General features: G+C 38.5%; 1 protein-coding gene across 22 annotated transcripts in view; it reads left to right on the top strand.

The window, feature by feature from the left end:
• The window catches only part of NEK11 (NIMA related kinase 11), a 327,448-nt gene that overhangs the window by 231,707 nt on the left and 68,505 nt on the right, over nt 1–27,236 (top strand). For all 22 annotated transcript variants that reach the window (XM_054483262.2, XM_054483259.2, XM_054483263.2 and 19 more), the window contains one exon: nt 144–204. In XM_054483262.2, the coding sequence (XP_054339237.1) occupies nt 144–204 (61 nt within the window). The remainder of the gene's footprint in view (nt 1–143; nt 205–27,236) is intronic.

Here is a 27,236-nt window from a genome sequence, read left to right on the forward strand (position 1 = left end):
TTCTTTTTAAAAATAGGATTATACTGAAATAATTTTGGAACCAGATTTTTTTTTCGCCTAAATGTAGTAAGAACATTTTTCCATGTTATTAAGTATCCTTCTACCATACAGGGAAAATAAATATTTCTCCCTTATTTTGACAGGACAGTGATATTGAAGCATTGGCCAGGTGTTTGGAAAATGTCCTGGGTTGCACTTCTCTAGGTGAGTAATTTCCTTTAGGCTTCAAAATACATTGACAGCTACTGATTATCTTGGAATAACTTGGAAGAAATCTTACAGGTGTTTAAGTCTGATATCTTAGTATAACAGATGAAGAAACTGAGGCCAATAGAAGTTGAATGTCTGACCCAAGGACCAGGAAACTCAAAGAAAAATTGCTTATTATTATTGTAAGTAACTCTTAGTCTCCAAGGATGAAATAATTGAAACTCAGTGGTCCCTTGTGATCAAATGGCAACCTAGCAGTGCATAATAACAAGTTTTTGCAGTTTCTGGAAAAAGGAATCTCCCTACCTAACTTGTCCTTTAGAAGCAGAGAGCACAGTACATTCAGTTAAGCTGGGAGGACCATCACTCCGAAGGTCAGTCAGTTATTTGAAGAGATTTGGTCTGAAAAACAAAACTAAAACTTGTTTAGCATTGTCAGTCTCAATAAATAGGATTGCTATGCTTCAGGGATAAAGCCTTATTTCTTAGTTTCTTCTATTTTTTTTTTAATCTGAGAAGCCTAACTGTGACACACTCTAGCACTAGATGATAAACTGTGACACAGAGTATTCTTACTAGATGAAAAGCGCTGAGATATTTTTTTCTTCTAAATTTGATTACAAGTTTTTATTAAAAAAATTTAAACTCTAAACCAAAAGCAATCTCTTCAAAGGGAATGGCAGGGTAAAAATAAACAATTAAGTTTTCAGGTGGGCAAACATTCACTATTTTATTAGGAGCTTTATGCACAATTTATAGCCTTTTTCTAGCTTATTCCACATCTCCATATGGGAAGCCTCAGTCATAACATAGGTCTTTGATTTTCTCACCTAACCATCACCCTGTGATCTGTTTAATTCTATATCAAATACACTTATTTGATACATTTAACATTTAACAAGTACATTTAACATCCAAGCATGACTTAAGACCAGGAAGGCTTTTTCCTCTCTGGACCTCAGATTAGATGACTAATTTTCAATCTAGGCTCCTTAGAGACCTCCAGGATGAGGGGTTGGGGGTACTAAGCAGCATGAGAACAGAAGCTGTGTCTGTACTGCTCATCTCTATCTTTCCAGAGTCTAACACTGTGTCTGGTGCAGCAGAGGCTCTTTAAAAATATTTTAAAATATTTATGGTCGAAGGTGGTGGCTCACACCTGTAATACCAACGTTTTGGGAGGCCGAGGTGGGAGGATCACTTGAGGTCAGGAGTTTGAGACCAGTCTGGGCAACATAGCAAGACCCTGTCTCTAAACAAGTTTTTTAAAATTCAGCCAGGCATGATAGCCTGTGCCTGGAGTCCTAACTCCATGGGATGCTGAAACTAGGAGATTCCTTGAGCCCAAGAGATTTAGGCTGCAATGAGTTGTGATTATACCACTGTACTTCAGCCTGGGTGCTAGAGTGAGACCCTATCTCAAAAATATATATTATTGTTATAATTTGTATAAAGTAAAGGTGCAGTTTTACAGTGCAGTTTTCTTACACGGATATATTGCACAGTGGTACAGTCTGGGCTTTTGGTGTAATCATCACCTGAATGTGGTACATTATACCCGTTAAGTAATTTTTTTATCCCTCACCTGTCTCCCAACTTCCCACTCTTCTGAGTCTCCAACGTCCGTTACTCCACACTCTATATCCATATGTACACATTATTTAGCTCCCACTTACAAGTGAGAACATTGGTGTTTGACTTTCTGTTTCTGAGTTGTTTCACTTAAGATAATGGCCTCCAGTTATTTCTATGTTGCTGCAAAATTTATGATTTTATTCTTTTTTTGTGGTTGAATACTATTCAGTTGTGTGTGTGTGTATGTGTGTGTATGTGTGTGTACTGTTATCCAATCATCCTTTGATGGACGCTTACGTTGGTTCCATATCTTTGCTGTTGTGAATAGTGCTGCAATAAACATAAAAGTGCAGGTATCTTTTTGATATAATGATCTTTTCCTTTGGGTATGTACCCAGTAGTGGGATTGCTAGATTGAATGGTAGTTCTTTGAGCAATCTCCATACTATTTTTCATACAGGTTGTACAAATTTATATTCCTACCAAAATACTGTATAAACTTTCCTTTTTCTCTGTGTCCTCATCAACATCTGTTATTCTTTGTCTTTTTAGTAATAGCCATTCTGACTGGTGTAAGATGATATCTTCTTGTGGTTTTAATTTGCATTTATCTGACGATTAGTGATGTTGAACATTTTTTCATATGTTTTTTGGCCATTTGTATCTTCTTCTTTTGAAAAATGTCTGTTCATGCATGTCTTTTGCCCACTTTTTATTTGAGTTAGTTGTTTTGTTTTGTTTTGTTTTGTTTTGTTTTTTTTTTTTTGGTGATGGTTGGTTGAGTTCCTCATAAATTCTGGATATTAGTCCCTGCCAGATTGATAGTTTGCAAATATTTTCTCCTGTTCTGCAGATTGTTTGTTTATGCTGTTGATTTGTTTCTTTTGCTATTCAGAAATATTTTAGTTTAACTAAGTCCCATTTGTCTATTTTTGGTTTTGTTGCTTATGCTCTTGTAGTCTTAGTCATGAATTCTTTGCATAGACCAATGTCTAGAAGAGTTTTCCCTAGGTTTTCTTTAAAAAAATTTTTTTTATTCCAATAGGTTTTTGGGGAACAGTTGGTGTTTGGCCACATGAATAAGTTCTTTAATGGCAATTTATGAGATTTTGGTGCACCCATCACCCGAGCAGTGAACACTGTACCCAGCGTGTAGCCTTTTATCCCTCACTCCCTCACCCTTTCCCCCAAGTCCCTAAAGTCCAAATGTATCACTCTTATGCCTTTGTGTCCTCATATCTTAGCTCCCACATGAGTGAGAATATAGGATGTTTGGTTTTCCATTCCTGAACTACTTCACTTACAATAATAGTCTCCAATTCCATCCAGGTTGCTGCAAATGCCATTATTTCATTCCTTTTTATGGCTGAATAGTATTCCGTGGTGTGTGTACCACATGTGTATGTGTATCACATTTTCTTTATCCACTCATTGATTGATGGACATTTGGGCTGGTTCCATGTTTTTGCAATTGCAAATTGTGCTGCTGTAAACATGCATGTGCATCTTTTTCATATAATTACTTCTTTTCCTCTAGGTAGATACCTAGTAATGGGATTGCTGGGTCAAATGGAAGATCTACTTTTAGTCCTTTAAGGAATTTTCATACTGTTTTCCATAGTGGTTGTACTAATTTACATTCCCATCAACAGGGTAAAAGTGTTCCCTTTTCACTGCATCCATGTCAACATCTATTATTTTCTGATTTTTAAAATTATGGCCATTTTTGCAGGAGTGAGGTGGTATCACATTATGGTTTTTATTTGCACTTCCCTGATACTTAGTGATGTTGAGCATTTTTTCATGTGCTTGTTGGCCATTTGTGTATCTTCTTTTGAGAATTCTCTACTTATGTCCTTAGCCCACTTTCTGATTTTTTTTTTTTCTTCTTGCTGACTTGTTTGAGTTCTTTGTAGATTCTGAATATTAGTGCTTTGTTGGATGTATAGATTGTAAAGGTTTTCTTCCACTCTGTGGGTTGTCTGTTAACTCTGCGATTATTTCTTCTGCTGTGCAGAAGCTTTTTAGTTTAATTAAGTCCCATCTATTTATCTTTGTTTTTGATGCATTTGCTTTCAGGTTCTTGATAATGAAGTCTTTGGCTAAGCCAGTGTCTACAAGGGTTTTTTCCGATGTTATCTTCTAGAATCTTTATGGTTTCAGGTCTTAGATTTAAGTCTTTGATCCATCTTCAGTTGATTTTTGTATAAGGTGAGAGATGAGGATCCAGTTTCATTCTTCTACACGTGACTTGCCAATTATCCCAGCACGATTTGTTGCACAGGGTGTCCTTTTCCTACTTTATATTTTTGTTTGCTTTGTTGAATATCAGTTAGCTATAAGTATATGGCTTTATTTCTGGATTCTGTATTCTGACCCATTGGTCTTTGTGCCTGTTTTTATACCAGTACCATGTTTTTTTTTGTTTTTTTTAATTATTATTATACTTTAAGTTTGATGACTATGGCCTTATAGTATAGTATAGTTTGAAGTCAGGTAATGTGATGCCTCCAGATTTATTCTTTTTTCTTAGTCTTGCTTTGGGTATGCAGGCTCTTTTTTGGTTTCATATGAATTTTATGATTTCTTTTTCTAGTTCTGTGAAGAATGATGGTGGTATTTGATGGGAATTGCATTGAATTTGTAGATTGCTTTTTGGCGGTATTGTCATTTTCACAATATTGATTCTATCCATCCACGAGCATGGAATGTGTTTCCATTTGTTTGCGTCATCTATGATTTCTTTCATTAGTGTTTTGTAGTTTTCCTTGTAGAAATTTTTCACTTATTTGGTTAAATGTATTCCTAGGGTTTTTTTTTTTTTTTTTGTAGCTATTGTAAATGGAATTGCCTTCTTGATTTGGTTCTTAATGCGATTGTTATTGGTGTACAGAAATGCCATAGATTTTGGAATGTTGATTTTCTATCCTGAAATTTTACTTAATTTGTTCATCTAATCTAACAGTTTTTGGAGAAGTCTAGCGTTTTCTAGGTATAAGAGCATATGATCAGCAAACTGAGATAATTTGACTTTCTTTTTTCCAATTTGGGTGCTATTTATTTATTTTTCTCTGGCTTGGTTGCTCTGGGTAGGACTTCTAGTACTGTGTTGAATAGGAGTAATGAAAGTGGGCATTCTTGACTTGTACCAGGTTTAGGGGAATTCCTTTCAACTTTTCCCCATTCAGTATGATGTTGGCTGTAGATGTGTCATATATGGCCTTTATTATTTTGAGGTAGGTTTCTTCTATGCCTTATTTATAGAAGGTTTTATCATGATAGAATGCTGACTTTTTTCAAATGCTTTTTCTGCATCTATATAGATGATCATATGGTTCTTAAAAAATTTATGTGGGTACATAGTAGGTGTTTGTGTTTATGGAGTACATGAGATATTTTTAAGTGGACATACAATACATAATAATCATATCATAGAAGCTGAGGTTTGGGTCTGGAAAAATGCTTGGGGCACTTCCTGGAGCCTTTCGTTCTTACAGCCTGCCAGCCTTTCTCCAAGTTAGCACCAGGGCTGGTGAGAGAAAAGGTGCTCTTCCATGGCCTGGATTGCATGGTCCCCCAGTGGAAAGCTGGATCACAGAGAAACAGTCTCTCTCACTCTCCCATATTAGGGCTTTACTCACAGTTCTCAGTCAGTTGTTGGCATGCAGGCTGTCTACCCATTCTGTCTTCACTGGGATCTTTCCTTTTCCAGTGAATTCCTCTGTTCTTTCTTGAATAAAAGATTATAGTGTGAATCTCTGTGCACTATTTTGCTTTTTCCATGTGAAATATTTAAAAATATTTTTAGGAGAAATTAGATGCAGACCCTGTTCTTTTACCAGTTTCAACCAAAATTATCTTCACTCTTATTTGTTTTATAAATTGAATTTCTATAAAAGATTGTGTCTGGAAAAAGATAGATTCCACTGCTAAAAATTGAAATAGCACTGATTGAATAGTTAATATCCAAATTCCTTTCTAGGCTGGGTGTTTTTTTTTCCTTAAAGAAATGAGCATTAGAATCTTGGAGTAAAAATACACATTTATCTCTGCTTGAAGCCCCACTAACATGACAAAAAAGGAAAAAAGCTAATATAAACCTACAGAAAAAAAAGAGAACATAAGAGGAGATGGAAGCAGATGAGAGCTTTAGTGAACTTGAGAAAGATATAAAGCAGATAGATGAGTGATAACTGATTTAGAAAACAGAGAAAGCTGAAAGCTAAGTGCCTAAGATGTATATAGGAAAGAAGGGAAGGGAAAGTGTAGGCTAGGAGAAGCAAGGCAACTGAACCTACAGAATCTCATAAATGCTCAAGATTTGGAGGCCTCAACTACCTCTGAAGGCATGGTATAGGTGAAGATTAAAATGGGAAGATTGGTTGACAGTGTGCATAAGGAGAAATAGACCCCAGGTGACTTTCTCTCCACTGGCACAGCCACAGTATTCCTCTCCACAGTCAAGACAGAAGAAAATAGACTCCATTTGGTGGAACATTGAATCAGGAAGGTTCTGGATTTAGGGACACCAAAGGACAGGGTGATGTGATGTGATGAAAACAAAGAGATGAGTTGAAAGTCTTCATATTAAGTTATGAAACCCCCAGATACTATTCCTACTTGGCTTCTGAAACACTGGAAGAACAGCATGGACTCCTTCAGGTTCAGAAAAGCATGGACTCTTTAGAAGATATCTCTCTGACAGCATTTACCAGCCTGAGAATCCTAAGGATGTTAACATTTCCTCAACAAAATGGTAGGAATGAGCACTACCAGTTGACAGTCCCTGAATCTGCAGAAAGAGCTTAAATTGACTTTTAATGTTTCACACTTAAATGTGAACATGTAGCAATGCAGTAGCCAGTATCTGAGGAAATCTAACCAAAAAGAGAAATCAAGACAAAAATATACAAAGAACTCAGGAAACAGACAATGTAGGCAAGAAAATAAAAATTCAAAAACTATGTATCCACAAAAGTTTTTTAAATAAAAAATTAAAGAAACAATATTAAAATTCTAAAAGATAGCAGAGAAGGTATTACCTCTGTGAAACAAATCATACAGAGAATAAGAAAGAGCTCTTAAAGTTATAATTTTAATGGCAGAAATAAAAATTCAGTAGAAGGTTTGGAAGATAAAAGTGAGTAAATTTACCAGAATATAATTAATAAATGATAAGAAAACAAAGTGATTCATCTACGTGTTTCAGCACCTAACAAATAGAAATTCCAGGAAAAAAGAACAGAAAATGAAAAAAATTATCAAATAAATAAGAAAAATATCTAGAGAGAATCAAACAGACCACTTATAAAGTATCAGAGAAAAGAGTGGTGTCTTATTTTTCAACAATACCTAAAAGCTAGAAGATAATAAAGTTTGAACCTACAATTATTTATCTGTCCAAACTATCAATCAAGTGTGAGAAAGGAAGAAAGACATTTGCAGGCATCCAATATCAAAAATGAGGTCTGAAAAATATCTACCTCCCATGACATTACTTAGGAATTTCCTAGAGGATATGCTTCATCAAACCTAAGAGTCAATCAAGAAAGAGGAAGACATGAACTTCAGGTGATAGGAAATCCAATATAGGAGAGAGGTTAAGGGGACTCCCAGAATGAGAGTAAAGAAAGGTCACTGAACGATAGCTGGGCAACAGGCCTGGAAAACAATCCATTCAGACTAGAATGAGTCAGAGAATTCCAAGGGGTGAATAAATATCTCCTAGAGAGGAATGGAACTAATGGATAACCCATTTGGATTTTATCATAATGAGAGGAGTTTGCGGTTCCTTTGGTGAGTTTAGGGATGAATTAGAAGTTATTAGAAAACTAAACAAAGTGAAAAATCCAGGGAAATTATGAACTCCTGGAAAAACAAGAAGTCATTTTTAAAAAGAAAATGTAATCTGCACACATTGAGTCCTTAGCTGTGTACAATATTTGCATAGTCATAGTAATTTAAACATTCAATTATTTTTAAAATGTGATGTAACTATATTGGAAAAATGGAGAGAAGAAAAATATTTGTAAGCATATGTGTGCATCTGTGTGTGTGTGTGTGTGTGTGTGTGTGTGTATTTAACAGAGAGAGGAAAGAAAGAACAAAATTAACATTCCCTATGTATAGTAGGAAGTCCAAAACAGATAGTCTAACACAGAAAAGTTTAAAAAAATGGTTGTATAAACATGTGCTATAGAGAGATAAAGGTAAATACAAAAAAAAAACAAGTTAAAGAGTTGAATATGGTTGACTTTGGAGACTGGAACTTGAGGGTGAGGCAGGAAGCTGCCTTGTTTTTAACATTAAAAACTTTGACTTAAAAAAGTACTAGGTACATGAATTCTTAGATTAGAAGTCAATTTTTAAAAAGAGGTAAGTGTTGGAAAGCAAAGAGCCCAATTCTGCCCTCCATTACTTTAGTGTGCCTGCTATTAAGGCTGAATTAAGACTTTTGGACACTGATTTCTGAGAAGATTATAGTAAACTAAATTTGTAAATTAAAAAGAAGCTAGATTATAAAATAAAAAATACATATACCCTGAAGTTATAATAGCTTCTTTTCAGATTGTCTGATTGCAAGGTTCTGAATATGTTAATTAAATGTATTTTTCAGTTTTGGGTACCTTTACTCTGCTTATGTCCTGGCATCTGCTGGGATGATTTATAGGACATTTCAGTGCTCATTCTATGTAACTGCTAAAGTGCTTGCTTCCCAAAACTGTGTAACACAGGAAGCCCCTTAACCCTTCTACTGCTTCTTATGACTATGATGACCCCTTATTGTGACCTCTTATGTTACCAGAACAGTAGAATTTAATTAATGCTGCTGCCGAAATGGAAGGAGTTCTTTGATTATGGCTACAGACATTGAGATGATGGGAGCACATGCTTTTGAAATACCTGTCTGGTGTGGAAACTCATAGCGGGACCCTCATTACACATGAGAACTTTATTGCTTTCAGGACTGCAAGAACTTCCCTGTCATTATATAGAAATCATGAAGACAATCCCATCACATAGTCTTATAAGGGTCTAACATTGCCCAGGTAGCTGGTGTCTGCTTTGTTCCTATTACATTTTTGGGAGGCCCACTAACTATAATAATAGTTAGAGCTTATTAATCATTGTGGTTGTTAATATATGTCAGAATGTTAACAGGATCCAGGGACAATTTAAGCTTAAATATGTCAGAGTATAAGCTTTTTCACTTCAAAATGAAACCTCTGTGAATTGAACTAGGCTTTACTCATGCTCATTATCTGCCTAGGCACTTTGGTAATGCCCAGGTGCCTGCAGAGCATGTCAAGATATATATGTATCTTCTACAAACATCTTCAAGAGCTTCTTCTATCTCTTAACCAGAGAAGAAAGAAAAACAGACATACACATGTCCTTTCTGGTAATTTCAACCAAGAAATTTTTAACTTTGAAACCCTGAAAATGCTGTGTGTAGTGGTTTGACTCCATTCCTGACCCCGATTTAGTTTGAATTCTACTTGGAACAGGGACAGTGATATTTTTCCTTCTTACATCACAGATGAGTGGACTGAATGAATGAGTTAGCATTTGTGTGGCTTCAGTAGATCCTGAAGATGACCTTTTGCGTTTCAAGTTCAGTATATTAGTCTCCTTTATAGCATCAAGGTCAGATTAAAGCCTTGAGATCAGTGATTTTCACACTTGAGCATACATCCGAATTACTTAGAGGGCTTAAAATACAGGTTTGGTAGGTGTCAAAGAATTTGTATTTCTGACAACTCCCTACATGATGCTGATGCTCTGGGTCCAGACTGCACTTTAAGAACTATGGCTTTATAGTCTTTAAGCCTTGAAAGGATTATCGTGCACACTCACCCCAATTTATAATTCAAACAGAACAATACTAAAGTGTAAAATAAAAATTTTATTTCCAAAAATTATAGAGAACTTAAAAGCTACAAGCTAAAATGAAATGTTTTCGTCTTAGATTTTTTTCCTCTTTCTTTCTGTGATCCTGTCCTGTGTGATGGGCTATCTGGCACTGTGTATAAGAGTTACTGAGCTTCCTTAGAAGTGGTATTGTATTTCTGCCTGATCCTCAGCATCCACATCAGGCATTTAGAGAGCTCATGAAGGTTCAAGGCATTGCATAAAGAGTTGGATATTGAGACGCATTTAGAATATGGTCCTTGTCTTGAGGTGGGCTCCTGGACAGATAAATGCGAAGTTTTGTGAAAGTACCAGGGAATACCTACTAGGTGCTTTTTTCATACATGGAAAACAAATTGTCTTACATGAAGGCCCCTCATTTACAAAACCCTAAATTCCCATCAAAATTTCCCATGGGATACAAGAAGCAAGACCAGACATGAACAGGATATTAAGTGATTCTAGGCAGAATTAGGAGAAAGAAAAAGGGAAGAAATGAAAAGGGAACAGAAAAAAAGTCCAGAATGAGGGCATGGGGAATAGCCAATAATATAGCCAATAGCTATTTTACTGAGGGCAGCTACTTTGAAACATGACATTTCCATAGTTGAAATTTCTATCCTTGATTTCTTTTCCTCTTCTTCCTTCCCTACAAATGTTTATAAAGTTTGCATTGTAAGCCAGATGTCACAGATAGAGTGGCGAAGAAAACAAGTCCCTGTCTTAATGATTTCCCAGTATAGTCAGGGAGGCAGATAATTACAGAATACTGTGATAAGTACACCACACACTGTGAATAAGGCAAATGTGTGTTGGGTATGTACTGGGGTGTAACCCCAGTGCAATGTACAGTATCCCTGCTACAAAGTATATTAACTTCAATGAAACCATAATGCATGTGTATTAAGTGAATTAATGATTGCCGAGTTTCTCTTTTAGCTATGTAAACTTGATTACTGGAACTTCTTTCTAGTTAACAGCAACATGCATAATGTTCTTTGCTATGAGTATGCTAATAAGAGTAATTAATAATATTGTTATAGGGATTTATTTATATTACAAAGTCTTTTCCTTGCCACTTCCCCTTGCTACACATGGATCAAATGGAGCTGTCTGGCAAGGTAGCAGACATGTAGCAGGTTCTCCGTTAAGTTGTCACTAATCCTGAATCTGTTGTGTTCTTTGGAGTTTTAAAGAAGTTGTAGAAATTTAAATTTTTCACAAGACATAAATCTCTATAAGACATAAACAGAAGGGATAATGGAAAACAGATATTGTGTATCCACATCAAAATGATCCAAGTGGCTTATAATCCAGAATATCCCTTCTCTCTTCCAATGAAAGTGGTCGCAATGTATCAGTAACCAAAGTAAAACAGTATGTTGAAATCTCTGTGAGACTAGCATGAGAAATTTTTTTCTGTCAAGGTGAAAAACACAATAGTGCAAGATTAACTGACTTTAAGTCATCACCACACTTAATGGCTTAAGAGTTTGAAGAGCTTAAGCAAGGGAAGTTTCTAAGGGATTCGGAAGCCTTGATGCTTTCTCTGGTCTATATCAGTGTTATTGTTTAGCAGAGATTAAGGAATTATTACCAAAGTTCTATGGAAGAATTGAGGGGTAACAATTTTCAAAAAGCAAAACTGATCAGACATATTAACACACTAAAGGAATCTTAATGGGAAGTGAGGTTTTGGAGCATCTGTGAAATTCTAATTACTTCTGTAACAACATCCAGTTTGGATACACAAAGCCTTTTTATAAATATAGTTTACCAAGGACATGTATAATTCTGCTGATAACTTTTCTCAGCTAGAAGTACAGCTAATGTGGCTGGGCACAGTGGCTCAGGTCTGTAATCCCAGCACTTTGGGAGGCCAAGGTGGGTGGATCACCTGAGGTCAGGAGTTCAAGACCAGCTGGGCCGACATGGTGAAACCCCGTCTCTACTAAAAATATAAAAATTAGCCAGGCATTATGGCGGGTGCCTGTAATCCCAGCTTCTCAGAAGGCTGAGGCAGGAGAATTGCTTTAACCCAAGAGGTGGAGGTTGCAGCAAGCCAAGATCACACCACTGCACTCCAGACTGGGTGACAAGAGCAAGACTCCATCTCAAAAGTAAATAAATAAATTAAATAAATAAATAAATAAATAAATAAATAAAGAAGTACAGCTAATTTCCCAAACATTTAAAAATGTTAAAGTTTGTAGATTACCTTGGCTCATAATGTAGTTACTAAGATATGGAGACAGAATTTTCATTTCTAAGAAGTTCAAAGAAAATGAAGTTAGAGGTCATCTTCTGTCTTTCTTACTGAGCAGTGATGATCATAAACAGGTACTGTAGTAACATGTGATCTGTTATCTGAGCAGTAATAACACATACCCAGTTCTACATTTCAAGTCACTGCTTTCAAAGCACTCTCCTTGTTTGTTAAAGGTGACCTTTTCAGATCGTACTTCAAAAAAATAAAACAGTGGTATCCTGACCCACAGGATAAGATTCAAACTCCTAATCTGGCACACAAGATTTTTTTCTGGCCTTGGCCCTATACATCTAGGTTCATCAATCCCTTCCTCACACCTTACATTCCAGTAACACCAAACTTCTTGATATTTCCATGAATATACTCAGTTGTTTCACACTTCTGAGCTTTCACACTGCTTGACCCTTTCTAGAGAATGCTTCCCCTCCTGACTGCTTGGCAGCTCTACTTCTATCTTTCTATTCATTCATTAGGTGATTATTGAAAAAAAAAGTTGTATGCCATACTATGTGTTGGCCTCTGAGAATATTACAGTGAACACAACCTTGCCCTGTCCTCACAAATACTAGAATTACAAACCTTCTACTTCTCTGTAAAGCTTTCCTTGGGTTGCCAACTGATTAGACCATGTCCAAAGAAGGCAAATGCCCAGCTGTAACCAATAAAGCTGGTTCTATACCTCACTTCCATTTTCTATCAATAAATGCTGCTTGCCTGCAGAATAGAGTTCTCCAAACCTCTTGTGGTTCTGAGGGCTGTCCAATTCATAAATCATTCTTTGCTTAAATAAACAGTTAAATTTGTCTCCAAAGGCTGGGGAGGAGAGAAGAGAGGAAGATAGGAAGAGATTGGTCAATGAGTAGAAAGTTAAAATTAGATAGGAGGAATAAGTTTCGGTATTCTATTGCACAGTTGGGTGACTATGGTTAGCAATATCATATTGTACATTTCAAAATGGCTAGAAGAGAAGATTTTGAATGTTCTTACCACGAAGAAATGATGAATGTATAAGGTGATGGATATGCTAAATACACTGATTTGATTTTTATACAATGTATACATTTATCTAAACACCACATTGTATCCCATAATTACATACAATAATTATGTGTCAATGAAAACAAAATTTAAAACATTTTTAAGATATTTAAGAAATTAATTTGTTCAAATTTAATCTTTTAACCCTAAGTTCTAAAAACTTACTGTAACATAGGTCTTCTACAAAGACTATGCACCAATATAGTGATTTCAGAACTGGTTTTAAGGTAAATGAAGAAATATTTTTTATGTGTTTGTTTCTTATCCTGACCTACCATAAAAGCTCACTGCCTATATTGGTCCTCTATGGATGCATAACAAATTACTCAAAAACATATGGGCTGAAAACAATGATAATCATTTATTACCTCTCATAGTTGCTGTAGGTCATGAATTTAGGAGGGTGTAACCGGCTGGTTCTGGCTCAGGGTGTCTCATGAGTTTGCAGTTAGTTATTAGCCAGGGCCACAATCATCTGAAGGCTTGACTGGGGCTGGAGATTGCATTTCCCAGATGACTCACACAGTTGGCCTCAGATCCCCTCCAAATTGGCCTTTCCACAGAGAATCTTGAGTGTCCTCAAGCCTAATAATGTTAGACACTGGGCACAGTTTTTAGACTGACCAACATTGCTACCTTGGGAACCTGGATGTGGCTGATGTTCCTACCCCAAACCTGCCTGGATGGACTTCATGTGGTCTCTGATTCTTCTCATTATCAATTTTTTTTTTTAAGACAGGGTCTCACTCTATTGCCTGCACTGGAGTACAGTGGCAGAATCATGGCTCACTGCAGCCTTGACCTCCTGGGCTCAGGGTAATCCTCCCGCCTCAGTCTCCCACACAGCAGGGACTACAGACATGTGCCACTATGCCTGGCTAATTTTTTTTTTTGTATTTTTTGTAGAGATGGGGTTTTGCCATGTTGCTCAGGCTGGTCTTGAACCCCTGGGCTCAAGTGGTTCACCTGACTCAGCCTCCCAAAGTGCTGGGATTACAGATGTGAACTACCATGTCCAGCCAAATTCATCTTACTGGCAGAGGCTGGTCATATTTCTACACCCTAATGACATGGGAGACTGGTAAGTTAGTCTTCGGCATTCATGGCTTTAACGGGAGCCAGGCTCTGTCTCACAAAGTAGAAGATTCCCCTTACAAGGGAAATGAGAATGTAAGGCCAAAAATAACAAATATTTACTATACTAATGAGCTCCACTGTTGTAAGGATAGAATTTTAGGAATAACTAGAGATGTGAAAGGAGAGATGGCTCTTGCGGTGTCTTGTGGAAACATTTTCTCTTTTGGCTTTCATAGAAGCTAAGGAGTAGGTGATGCCAGGTAATCATTTTTCAATTTATCTTCTGTTCTGCTGACTATAGAGTGAGCTACATGCTTCCCCTGCAATTGTCAGGATTCACATTCTAATGAAAAGTGAGAATGCATCCTGGTGGTAACGTAAACTAGTACAACCACTATGGAAAACAGTATGGAGATTCCTTAAAGAACTAAATGTAGAACTACCATTCAACCCAGCAATCTCACTATTGGGTATCTACCCAAAGGAAAAGAAGTCATTATATGAAAAAAGATACTTGCACATGCATGTTTATAGCAGCACAATTCACAATTGCAAAAATATGGAACCAGCATAAATGTTCATCAACCAATGAGTAAAGAAAATGTGGTATATATATACACCATAGAACGCTACTCAGCCACAAAAAAGAACAAAATAATGGCATGCACAGCAACCTGGATAGAGTTAGAGGGGCCATTATTCTAAGTGAAGTAACTCAGGAATGGAAAACCAAACATCATATGTTCTCACTTATAAGTGGGAGCTAAGCTGTGGGGACACAAAGGCAGAAGAACGATATAATGGACTCTGGGGACTCAGGGGGAAGGGTGGGAGGGGGTGAGGAATAAAAGACTACACATTGGGTACAGTACACACTGTTCTAGTGATGGGTGCACCCAAATCTCAGAAATCATCACTAAAGAACTTATCCATATAGCCAAAAACCACCTGTTCCCCAAAAACTATTGAAATAAAATAAAACAAAAATTTAAAAAACTTAAAAAAAGAGAAGGAAGTACTGCTGATACACTTTCCTTAAGTATTTGAATCAGTCTTGAAGCCAGATCAACCTCCTGTTACAGAAAAGCAGGTTTTGTTTTTAAAGCTAAGTTTCTTCATGTTGGCAGATAAGAATAATTAAACTCCCCAAACATTGGCTACTGTCTCCACAGGGAAAGCACAAATGAAAAAGTTGTGCTTCCACAAATCTCATCTTAGCCTGTATCCACATTTAATTACTGAATGTCAATCCAAAAAACAGACACTTCGTCTCCTCCTTTTACTGGTAGCTACTGTTCTTAGAGGTTTTTCCTGGTGTATTCAAAAGGAAACAAGAATTTCCAAACTCCTTAACTCTTGTTGTTTTTAATCATCTATAAAATTCAAGTGAATATTTGCAGTGTGAAATTACCATAATAAAAATATTTTATTTTCTATCTTCTGGTTATTTATCATATTTCCTATAAGTAGCAAGTTTGCTTCTCCCAAGTTGATCCACTTTTTCCCAACTGTTTAATTTTGGTGTAGGCAGTGGAGTCCTATTGACATACTGAGAAGCTGCTCCATGCAAAGCATTGTGGTGGACATCATGGGGAGGCAGTGTAAATTTGCCTTGGGTCTTTTGTAGCAATAATTCACCTTTATATATAAGTTTAATACACATTTAAGCTTTACTAGAGCCATAGAAGATAGGGCTCTTTTTTTGTATCAATGAGGCAACTGAGTCACAGATTTTTACCTTTCCAGACATCACAGAATCAGGATTCAAACCCAAGTCCTCTAAGCCAGCTCACATACTTGTCCTAATATGCCCCAGCTCCCTACCTACTGGAAAGCATTTGAGGTTGTTCTCTCCTAGACCATCTTCTTCCTTTTCCTCCTGTGCTTTTCTACTCCAGCATCCTAATGTGGTTTGGCATTGACACCGCTGATGCCACAGGGTTGACAACAACTTCCTTGGCAGTGGCTTCTGCCCTGTACCAATAAAATCAATTCTCTGAAAGAGCTGGGGATGGACAAGAAGTGGTAGGAGTGGTCATGTCATTATTTCTAATACTGCTCTTATCAAATACCCAACTTATTAAAGGAACCAAGACAATAATCTCCATGCCCTCAACCTTGTCCACTTCAACCTTTAGGCTGGGTTTTCTAGGAAGCCGTCTCTGACAGAGTTGAGTAGGCAGGACTTTTACGCAGGAGTGCCCTTGGGATTGACCCTGTGGACAGAAGGAGAAGGATGCAGGATGAGGCAGAGGGAGAAGTTGAGCAGTGATGCAGGCCTGACAAGCCTTAGCCAAACCCACAGGGAGCTCCAGTCCCATCGGTGTTGCCAGCAAAGGCCATAATGGTTAGGTTCTCTACCTCTACCATGATCAGTCATTAAAGGTTGCTACTTGGAGGTGCATGATTTGTGGCAAGGCAGCTTTCTGTGGCTGAAGAAGTTCCTGAAGGGGCCACAGCTGGAGGCTGTCTGTCTACTCCCAGCAGCTGGGGTAGCAAGTTCTTCCTTCAAGGAGGATCTGCGTAGTGCATCTGCATTTCTGGGGTGTTGAGGTGTTGGGGTGAGGCAGTGCAGAGACTACCCTGTTTTGCAGATTCTTCAACAGTTTTGTTGCCATTCTGATGTCCACTTTTGTCACAGGAGAAGCTTAAGGAAAAAATCTTCACCAAGTTTGGGTCAGCTAAGCCTCTCAGCAGAGTAGAGCAGCTTTCACAATGCCCTGCTGATTCACAGCCCCTCATAATAAGTCATGGGGCTGTCATCTGGAGAGGTGGAGAAATGAGATGGAAGACATAATGATCACCCCAAATTTCAACCTTTTAGAGGGGAAGTTTTGTCTGGTGATCTTATTTTTTTTTAATTATCACATGAAACTCGTTATTTGGGTGTGGCACTTCTATGGGATGTTAGAAAGAGCACTCATTTGGGAGTCAGGAAACCACAGTTCTAGTCTGGGCTCTGCCCCTTTCTATGACCTTGTGCAAGTCATAAAACCTCTCTTGGCCTAAGTCTCCACACCTGCGAGATGAAGAAATTTGACTTGAGGTGTTCTCGGGTCACATCCAGCTCAGAATCATGATGAATCTCTATCATTTAGGCCAGAGGTCAGCAAACTATGGCCTACATTCCAAATCTGTCTCACTGCCTGTTTTTGTAAATAAAATGTTACTAGAACACAGCTATGCTCATTCATTTACTTATTGCCTATAGCTGTTTTCATGCTACTGAAGCAGACTTGAGTTGCAACAGAAATTCTATGGTCTATAAGGTCTAGAATATTTACTGCCCGCCCCTTTACAGAAAAAGGTTTGCTGACCTTGATCTAGGCAAATCCTCCATCATGTTGCATTCCAAGGAGTAGGAGGAGAAATACGAGCCATGAGGATATGCCTTTGCAATAATTTGGCAAAGAGTGGTATCAATCAAGTAACTGCTGTTTCCTAAGTATTCCTTAGGAAATTAAGAGCAAGAGGAGGGTTAAAGATTAGGTAAGAAGCATTCTAAATGTACAGTGCACCAAGGGCAGTGTCTGTGAGGATTCCTGAGTAAGCAATGTCTCAGGTGCTTAAGTGAGATCTTGTTTGCCAAAATATCCACCTCTGTGGTCCCTGCATCAGCTCTTTATTACCCACATGGCAGGGTGTTTAGCAGGGAGGGCAAACACAGCTTTTTCTTTTAGGATCAAGGTCATTGGTCCAGCAACTGAAATGGGTAAAGGGAAATTTTAGAAGAAATTTTTCAAAGAAATGAGAGAAGAAACTCTCTCTGCTGGTGAAATGTCAGAATTATCAAGCTGTCACTCCTTCAGGGAAAATACCTTTGCTGGTGAGAGACCATAGAACAGGAGGAATCCTGACAATATTATTATTATGAGCTGTGCTTTGCACTCTTAGGAAACACAGCATCCAATTGCCAAATGTGTCTTCGTATCATTTTGTTTTCATCTCATTGTCAAAACATCCCCATGGGATATTGTCAAGTGTCATAATCCTCATCATTCTATATTTCACAGATGAGAAAATAGACTTCAGGATGATTTTGCCTGACACAATGCTCATAACATTTACTGTTGGTCCCAGCCATTTGCTTCTTAGCATTTGTTTCCTTTGATTGCTCTTTGTCTTTGTTAGCATAGGCATTGTCTTCCCAAGTAAATGCTATGCCTCTGACCTATATCTTATATCAGATCACAGAATGTTAGAATTGAGGGAGGGCCTTCAGTCTAATGAAACTACTGAAATATAAAATGAGGGAAGTGAGGCCCAGGGAGGTGGCCTGAGCTGGTGAGATAACTAAAAGAATAACTGTGGTCCCCTAACTTGAAGGTTATTGCTTTTTCCACAGACCTCATTGTACCTCTTTTCATGCCCCATACATAGTATAGTGTCTTGTGTATATGTACTACTAGGGATCATCTGTATAGATAGCCTATCTTCTTAGTTGACTGCAAGATTTTTATAGGTTAAGAATCACAGCTACTATTTATATTGCTTTTGATTTAACTCCCACCTATTGAGCATATAAAATATATGGCTTAAAAAACTGGAAAAAGATGAGCAAATTAAAGCCAAAGCAAATTGAAGGGAGAAAATTACAAAAACCAGAGTGGAAATAAGCAAAATAAAGAATGGAAAAACAATAAAGGATGTCAGTGAAACAAAAAAAAAATAGGTTCTTTGTAAAGATCAACAAATATTGACCAACAAAATAAAAGAGAAGATTCAAATTAATACATCAGGAATGAAAGAGGGGACATTACTACTAACCTTAAAGAAATAAAAAGGATTGTAAAGGTATACTACGAACAACAGTATACCAACAAATCAGATAAATTAGATGAAATGGACACATTTCTAGAAAGACAAAAATTACTGAAACTGACTCAGAAGCAATAGAAAGCTGAATACAGGGATGTGCACCTGTAGTCCCAACTATTGGGATGCTGAGGTGGGAGAATCACTTGAGCCTAGGAGTTCAAAGTCAGCCTGGGCAACATAGCAAGGGTCTGTCTCTAAACATAAATACACAAATAATTTTTTTAACAAAAAGAAATAGAAAACCTGAATATGCCTGTCATATTCTATAGGACATAGATTTTCTGTGTACAAAATCATGTTATCTGCAAATTGAGATAATTTTACTTTTTCCTTTCCAATTTGGATTCCTTTGATTTCTTTTTCCTGCCCAGTTTCCCTGGCTATAACCTGTAGTACAATGTTGTATAAAAATGGCAAGAGAAGACATTCTTGTCAGGAGGAAAGTTATACTATCCTTTTTTCATGTTACTGGATTTGACTTACTAGTATTTTAATAAAGGCAAAATTAGGGTTTTGTATTATACTTTAAGTTCTGGGATACATGTGCAGAAGGTACAGGTTTGTTACATAGCTATACACATGCCATGGTGGTTTGTTGCACCCATCAGCCCGTCATCTACATTAGGTATTTCTCCTAATGCTATCCCTCTACTTGTCCCCCAACCCCCGACAGGCCCTGGTATATGATGTCCCCCTCTCTGAGTCCATGTGTTCTCATTGTTGAACTCTCACTTATGAGTGAGAACATGCAGTGTTTGGTTTTCTGTTCTTGTGTTAGTTTGCTGAGAATGATGGTTTCTAGTTTCATCCATCTCCCTGCAGAGGACATGAACTCATCCATTTTTATGGCTCCATAGTATTCAATGGTGTATACGTGCCACATTTTTTAAAATTATACTTTAAGTTCTAGGGTACATGTACACAACGTGCAGGTTTGTTACGTATGTATACATGTGCCATGTTGGTGTGTGCACCCATTAACTCGTCATTTACATTAGGTATATCTCCTAATTCCATCCCTCCCTCCTCCACCCACCCCACAACAGGCCCTGGTATGTGATGTTCTCCACCCTGTGTCCAAGTGTTCTCATTGTTCAATTCTTACCAATGAGTGAGAGAATGCGGTTCTCACTGGTTTTCCCAGCACCATTTATTAAATGGGAAATCCTTTCCCCATTTCTTGTTTTTGTCAGGTTTGTCAAAGATCAGATGGTTGTAGATGTGTGGTATTATTTCTGAGGGCTCTGTTCCATTCCATTGGTCTATATCTCTGTTTTGGTACAAGTACCATGCTGTTTTGGTTACTGTAGCCTTGTAGTGTAGTTTGAAGTCAGGTAGTGTGATGCCTCCAGCTTTGTTCTTTTGGCTTAGGATTGTCTTGGCAATGTGGGCTCTTTTTGTTTGATTTTCTGTCCTTGCAATAGTTGGCCACATTTTCTTAATCCAGCCTAACATTGATGGACATTTGGGTTGGTTCCAAGTCTTTGTTATTGTGAATAATGCCGCAGTAAACATACATGTGCATGTGTCTTTATACCAGCATGATTTATAATCCTTTGGGTATATACCCAGTAATGGGGTCACTGGGTCAAATGGTATTTCTAGTTCTAGATCCTTGAGGAATCACCACACTGTCTTCCACAATGGTTGAACTAGTTTACAGTCCCACCAACAGTGTAAAAGTGTTCCTATTTCTCCACATCCTCTCCAGCACCTGTTGTTTCCTGACTTTTTGATGATTGCCATTCTAACTGGTGTGAGATGGTATCTCACTGTGCTTTTGATTTGCATTTCTCTGATGGCCAGTGTTGATGAGCATTTTTTCATGTGTCTTTTGGCTGCATAAATGTCTTCTTTGGAGAAGTGTTTGTTCATATACTTTGCCCACTTTTTGATGGGGTTGTTTGATTTTTTCTTGTAAATTTGTTTAAGTTCTTTGTAGATTCTAGATATTAGCCCTTTGTCAGATGAGTAGATTGTAAAAATTTTCTCCCATTCTGTAGGTTGCCTGTTCATTCTGATGGTAGTTTCTTTTGCTGTGCAGAAGTTCTTTAGTTTAATTAGATCCCATTTGTCAATTTTGGCTTTGTTGTCATTGCTTTTGGTGTTTTAGTCATGAAGTCCTTGCCCATGCCTATGTCCTGAATGGTATTGCCTAGGTTTTCTTCTGGGATTTTTATGGTTTTAGGTCTAACATTTAAGTCTTTAATCCATCTTGAATTAATTTTTGTATAAGGTATAAGGAAGGGATCCAGTTTCATCTTTCTGCATATGGCTAGCCAGTTTTCCCAGCACCATTTATTAAATAGGGAATCCTTTCCCCATTTCTTTTTGTCAGGTTTGTCAAAGATCAGATGGTTGTAGATGTGTGCTATTATTTCTGAGGGCTCTGTTCTGTTGGGACCAGTACCATGCTGTTTTGGTTACTGTAGCCTGTAGCATAGTTTGAAGTCAGGTAGTGTGATGCCTCCAGCTTTGTTCTTTTGGCTTAGGATTGTCTTAGCAATGTGGGCTCTTTTTTGGTTCCATATGAAGTTTAAAGTCGTTTTTTTCCAATTCTGTGAAGAAAGTCATTGGTAGCTTGATGGGGATGGCATTGAATCTATAAATTACCTTGGGCAGTATGGCCATTTTCACAATATTGATTCTTCCTATCCATGAGCATGGAATGATTTTCCATTTGTTTGTATCCTCTTTTATTTCGTGGAACAGTGGTTTGTAGTTCTCCTTGAAGAGGTCCTTCACATCCCTTGAAAGTTGGATTCCTAGGTATTTTATTCTCTTTGAAGCAATTGTGAATGGGAGTTCACTCATGATTTGGTTCTCTGTTTGTCTGTTATTGGTGTATAGGAATGCTTGAGATTTTTGCACATTGATTTTGTATCCTGAGACTTTGCTGAAGTTGCTTATCAGCTTAAGTGGTTTTTGGGCTGAGACGAGGGGGTTTTCTAGAGACTCATGTCATCTGCAAAGAGAGACAATTTGACTTCCTCTCTTCCTATTTGAATACGCTGTATTTCTTTCTCTTGCCTGATTGCCCTGGCCAGTACTTCCAATACTATGTTGAATAGGAGTGATGAGAGAGGTCATTCTTGTCTTGTGCCAGTTTTCAAAGGGAATGCTTCCAGCTTTTGCCCATTCAGTATGATACTGGCTGTGAGTTTGTCATAAATAGCTCTTATTATTTTGAGATACGTTCCATCAATACTTAGTTTATTGAGAGTTTTTAGCATGAAGGGGTGTTGAATTTTGTTGAAGGCCTTTTCTGTGTCTATTGAGATAATCATGTGGTTTTTGTCATTGGTTCTGTTTAAGTGATGGATTACTTTTATTGATTTGCCTAAGTTTAACCAGCCTTGCATCACAGGGATGAAGCTGACTTGATTGTAGTGGATAAGCTTTTTGATGTGCTGCTGGATTCAGTTTGCCAGTATTTTATTGAGGATTTTCGCATCGATGTTTATCAGGAATATTGGCCTGAAATTTTGTGTGTGTGTGTCTCTACCAGGTTTTGGTATCAGGATGATGCTGGCCTCATAAAAAGTCAGGGAGGAATCCCTTTTTTTCTATTGTTTGGAATACTTTCAGAAGGAATGGTACCAGCTTTTCTTTGTACCTCTGGTAGAATTCGGCTGTGAATCCATCTGGTCCCGGACTTTTTTTGGTTGGTAGACTGTTAATTACTGCCCCAATTTCAGAATGTGTTATTGGTCTATTCAGGGATTTAACTTCTTCCTGATTTAGACTTGGGAGGGTGTATGTGTCCAGGAATTTATCCATTTATTCTAGATTTTCTAGTTTATTTGCATAGAGGTGTTTATAATATTCTCTGATGGTAGTTTGTATTTCTGTGGAATCAGTGGTGATATCCCCTTTATCATTTTTTCTTGTGTCTATTTGATTCTTCTCTCTTTTCTTCTTTATTAATCTGGCTAGTGGTATATCTATTTTGTTGTCAGTAAACCAACTCCTGGATTCATTGATTTTTTGAAGGGTTTTTCCTGTCTCTAACTCCTTCAGTTTTGCTCTGATCTCAGTTATTTCTTGCCTTCTGCTAGCTTTTGAATTTGTTTGCTCTTCCTTCTCTAGTTCTTTAATTGTGATGTTAGGGTGTCAATTTGAGATTTTTCCTGCTTTTGCTTGTGGACATTTAGTGCTATAAATTTCCCTCTAAACACTGCTTTAGCTGTGTCCCAGAGATTCTGGTACGTTGTGTCTTTGTTCTCATCGGTTTCAAAGAACTTATTTATTTCCGCCTATTTCGTTATTTACCCAGTAGCCATTCAGGAGCAGCTTGTTCAGTTTCCATGTAGTTGTGTGGTTTGAGTGAGTTTCTTAATCCTCAGTTCTAATTTGATTGCACTGTGGTCTGAGAAACTGTTTGTTATGATTTCCATTCCTTTGCATTTGCTAAAGGAGTGTTTTTACTTCCAATTATGTGGTGAATTTTAGAATAAGTGTGATGTGGTGCTGAGAAGAATGTATATTCTGTTGATTTGGGGTGGAGAGCTCTGTAGATGTCTATTAGGTCTGCCTGGTCCAGATCTGAGTTCAAGTCTTGAATATCCTTGTTAATTTTCTGTCTCATTGATCTGTCTAATAAAGTCTCTCACTATTATTGTGTGGGAGTGTAAGTCTCTTTGTCGGTCTCTAAGGGCTTGCTTTATGAATCTGGGTGCTCCTGTATTGAGTGCATATACATTTAGGATAGTTAGCTATTCTTGTTGCATTGATCCCTTTACCATTATGCCATGCCCTTCTTTGTCTCTTTTAACCTTTGTTGGTTTAAAGTCTGTTTTATCAGAGACTAGAATTGCAACACCTGCTTTTTTTTGCTTTCCATTTGCTTGGTAAATATTATTCCATCCCTTTATTTTAAGCCTATGTGTGTCTCTGCATGTGAGATGGGTCTCCTGAATACAGCACACTGATGAATCTTGACTCTCTATCCAATTTGCTAGTCCATGTCTTTTAACTGGGGCATTTAGCCTGTTGACATTTAAGATTAATATTGTTATGTGTGAATTTGGTCCTGTCATTATGATGCTAGCTGGTTATTTTGCTCATTAGTTGATGCAGTTTCTTCATAGTTTCAATGGTCTTTACAATTTAGCATGTTTTTGCAGTGGCAGGTACTGGTTGTTCCTTTCCATGTTTAGTGCTTCTTTGAGGAGCTCTTGTAAGGCAGGCCTGGTGGTGATAAAAATCACTCAACATTTGTTTGTCTGTAAAGGATTTTATTTCTCCCTCGCTTATGAAGCTTAGTTTAGCTGGATATGAAATTCTGGGTTGAAAATTCTTTTCTTTAAGAATGTTGAATATTGGCCCCCACTCTCTTCTGGCTTGTAGGGTTTCTGCTGAGTGATCCACTGTTAGTCTGATGGGCTTCCCTTTGTGGGTAACCTGACCTTTCTCTCTGGCTGCCCTTAACCTTTTTTCCTTCATTTCAACCTTGGTGAATCTGACGATTATGTGTCTTGCGGTTGCTCTTCTCGATGAGTATCTTTGTGGTGTTCTCTGTATTTCCTGAATTTGAAAGTTGGCCTGTCTTGCTAGGTTGGGGAAGTTCTCCTGGATAATATCCTGAAATGTGTTTTCCAACTTGGTTCCATACTCCCCATCACTTTCAGGCACACTAATCAAACATAGGTTTGGTTTCTTCACATAGTCCCATATTTCTTGGAGGCTTTGTTCATTCCTTTTCATTCTTTTTTCTCTAATCTTGTCTTCATGCTTTATTTCATTAAGTTGATAGTCTCTGATATCCTTTCTTCCACTTGATCAATTCAGCTATTGATACTTGTGTATGCTTCACGAAGTTCTCGTCATTTATGTTCTTCTCTAAACTGGTTATTCTAATTAGCAATTCATCTAACCTTTTATCAACGTTCTTAGTTTCCTTGCATTTGGTTAGAACATGCTTTTTTAGCTCAGAGGAGTTTGTTATTACCCACCTTCTGAAGCCTACTTCTGTCAATTTGTCAAGCTCATTCTCCCTCCAATTTTGTTCCCTTGCCGGTGAGGAGTTGTGATCCTTTGGAGGGGAAGAGGCATTCTGATTTTTGGAATTTTCAGTCTTTTTGTGCTGGTTTTTCCTCATCTTCATGGATTTATCTACCATTGGTCTTTGATGGTGACCTTCAGATGGGGTTTCTGAGTGGATGTCCTTTTTGTTGATGTTGATGCTATTCCTTTCTGTTTGTTAGTTTTCCTTCTAACAGCCAGGCCCCTCTGCTGCAGGTCTGCTGGAGTTTGCTGGAGGTCCACTCCAGACCCTGTTTGCCTGGGTACCACCAGTGGAGGCTGCAGAACAGCAATGATTGCTGCCTGTTCCTTCTTCTGGAAGCTTCATCCCAGAAGGGCACCTACCAGATGCCAGCCCAAACTCTCCTGTATTTGTCTGTCAACCCCTGCTGGGAGGTGTCTCCCAGTCAGGAGGCATGGGGATCAGGGACCCACTTAAGGAGGCAGTCTGTCCCTTAGCAGAGCTCGAACACTGTGTTGGGAGATCCACTGCTCTCTTCAGAGCCAGCAGGCAGGGACGTTTAAGTCTGCTGAAGCTATGCCCACAGGCTCCCCTTCCCTCATGTGCTCTGTCCCAGGGAGATTGGGGTTTTATCTTTAATCCCCTGACTGGGGCTGCTGCCTTTTTTTCGGTGATGCCCTGCCCAGAGAGGAGGAATCTAGAGAGACAGTCTGGCTACAGAGGCTTTGCCAAGCTGCGGTGGGCTCTGCCCAGTTCAAACTTCCCAGCAGCTTTGTTTACACTGTGAGGGGAAAACCACCTACTCAAGCCTCAGTAATGGCAGATGCCCCTCCCTCCACCAAGCTTGAGCATCCTAGGTTGACTTCAGACTACTGTGCTGGCAGTGCAAATTTCAAGCTGGTGGATCTTAGCTTTCTGGGCTCTGTGGGAGTGGGATCCGCTGAGCTAGACCACTTGGCTCCCTGGCTTCAGCCCCCTTTCCAGGGGAGTGAACGATTTTGTCTCGCTGGCATTCCAGGTGCCACTGGAGTATGAAAAACAACTCCTGCAGCTAGCTCACTGTCTGCTCAAATGGCCACCCAGTTTTGTGCTTGAAACCCAGGGCCCTGGTGGCATAGGCACCCGAGGGAATCTCCTGGTCTCTGGGTTGCGAAGACCAAGGGAAAAGCATAGTATCTGGGCCAGAGTGCACCATTCCTCATGGCACAGTCCCTCATGGCTTCCCTTGGCTAGGGAAGGGAGGCTCGCACCTCCCTGGTGTGGTGACGCCCCACCCTGCTTTAGCTCACCCTCTGTGGGCTGCACCCACTGTCTAACCAGTCCCAATGAGATGAGCTGTGTACCTCAGTTGGAAATGGAGAAATCACTCGCCTTCTGTGTTGATCCCACTGGCAGCTGCTGACTGGAGCTGTTCCTATTTGGCCATCTTGCCCGTTCCATCCAAAATTAGTTTTTGAAAATTAACATGGGGATTAAGGATTCAGCTATTTTTCAGAAAGCAGAGCTTTAAGAAAGCAGAGCTCTAGAACCAGGGTTTCATGGATGTGAGACCAGTGCAGTTACACAGAGCCCTAGGTTCAGAAAGGAGCCCATACATGGGATTTCATAAAATTTTATCTTGAATTTGTGTTTTATGAGTGAAAGCTGATAACACAGTGGAACACAGGCTCAGGGCTTAAAGCCTTGCTCATGTGCTGTCTTGCCTTTAAGACATCTACCTGGGAAGGTTCCTCTGCCACCTAGCCCTTAATCCCCATCCCATAACTACTGCAATCTTCCATTCCCAGTGGGATCCTAGGTAATAGTGAGGAAGGGTTGCAGTGAGGTAAGACTGCCAGGTCCCTATAAGTGTCTACACTCCCCTGCAGAGTATCTGCCCTAGTTCCCAAGGGAGAATGACATTAAATACCCAACAAAAAGCACAATGACAGGTCCACAGACAAATACAGACCCCCCCCCAAAAAAAACAGCTTTTCTCTTGTTTCTTGAACAAGGATTTCTGCGTTGTCATTTAGCACTGGGCCCCACAAATTATGTAGCTGGCCTGTCTAGAGCCTTATTACTCAAAGTGTGGTTGTAGGACCAGCAGCATTGGTATCACCTAGGAACTTATGGAAACGCAGAATCCCAAGCCCTACCCAAACCTACTAAAGAAGAATCTGCATTTTAACAAGATCCCTGGATGATTTGTATGACATTAAAGTTTGAGAAGCAGTGGTCTAGAACACACTCTGGGATTCAGTCACCTATTGGATGACATCTATGATTCTAGCCCCAATTATTTTTATTATGATTGTTCAATGAATTGTCCTTTTCTTTGACATAAAGCAACTACTATTCATGTTGGAAGAT

The sequence above is a fragment of the Pongo pygmaeus genome, chromosome 2 (genome assembly GCF_028885625.2).
Source record: "Pongo pygmaeus isolate AG05252 chromosome 2, NHGRI_mPonPyg2-v2.0_pri, whole genome shotgun sequence".
Taxonomy (NCBI): Eukaryota; Metazoa; Chordata; class Mammalia; order Primates; family Hominidae; genus Pongo; species Pongo pygmaeus.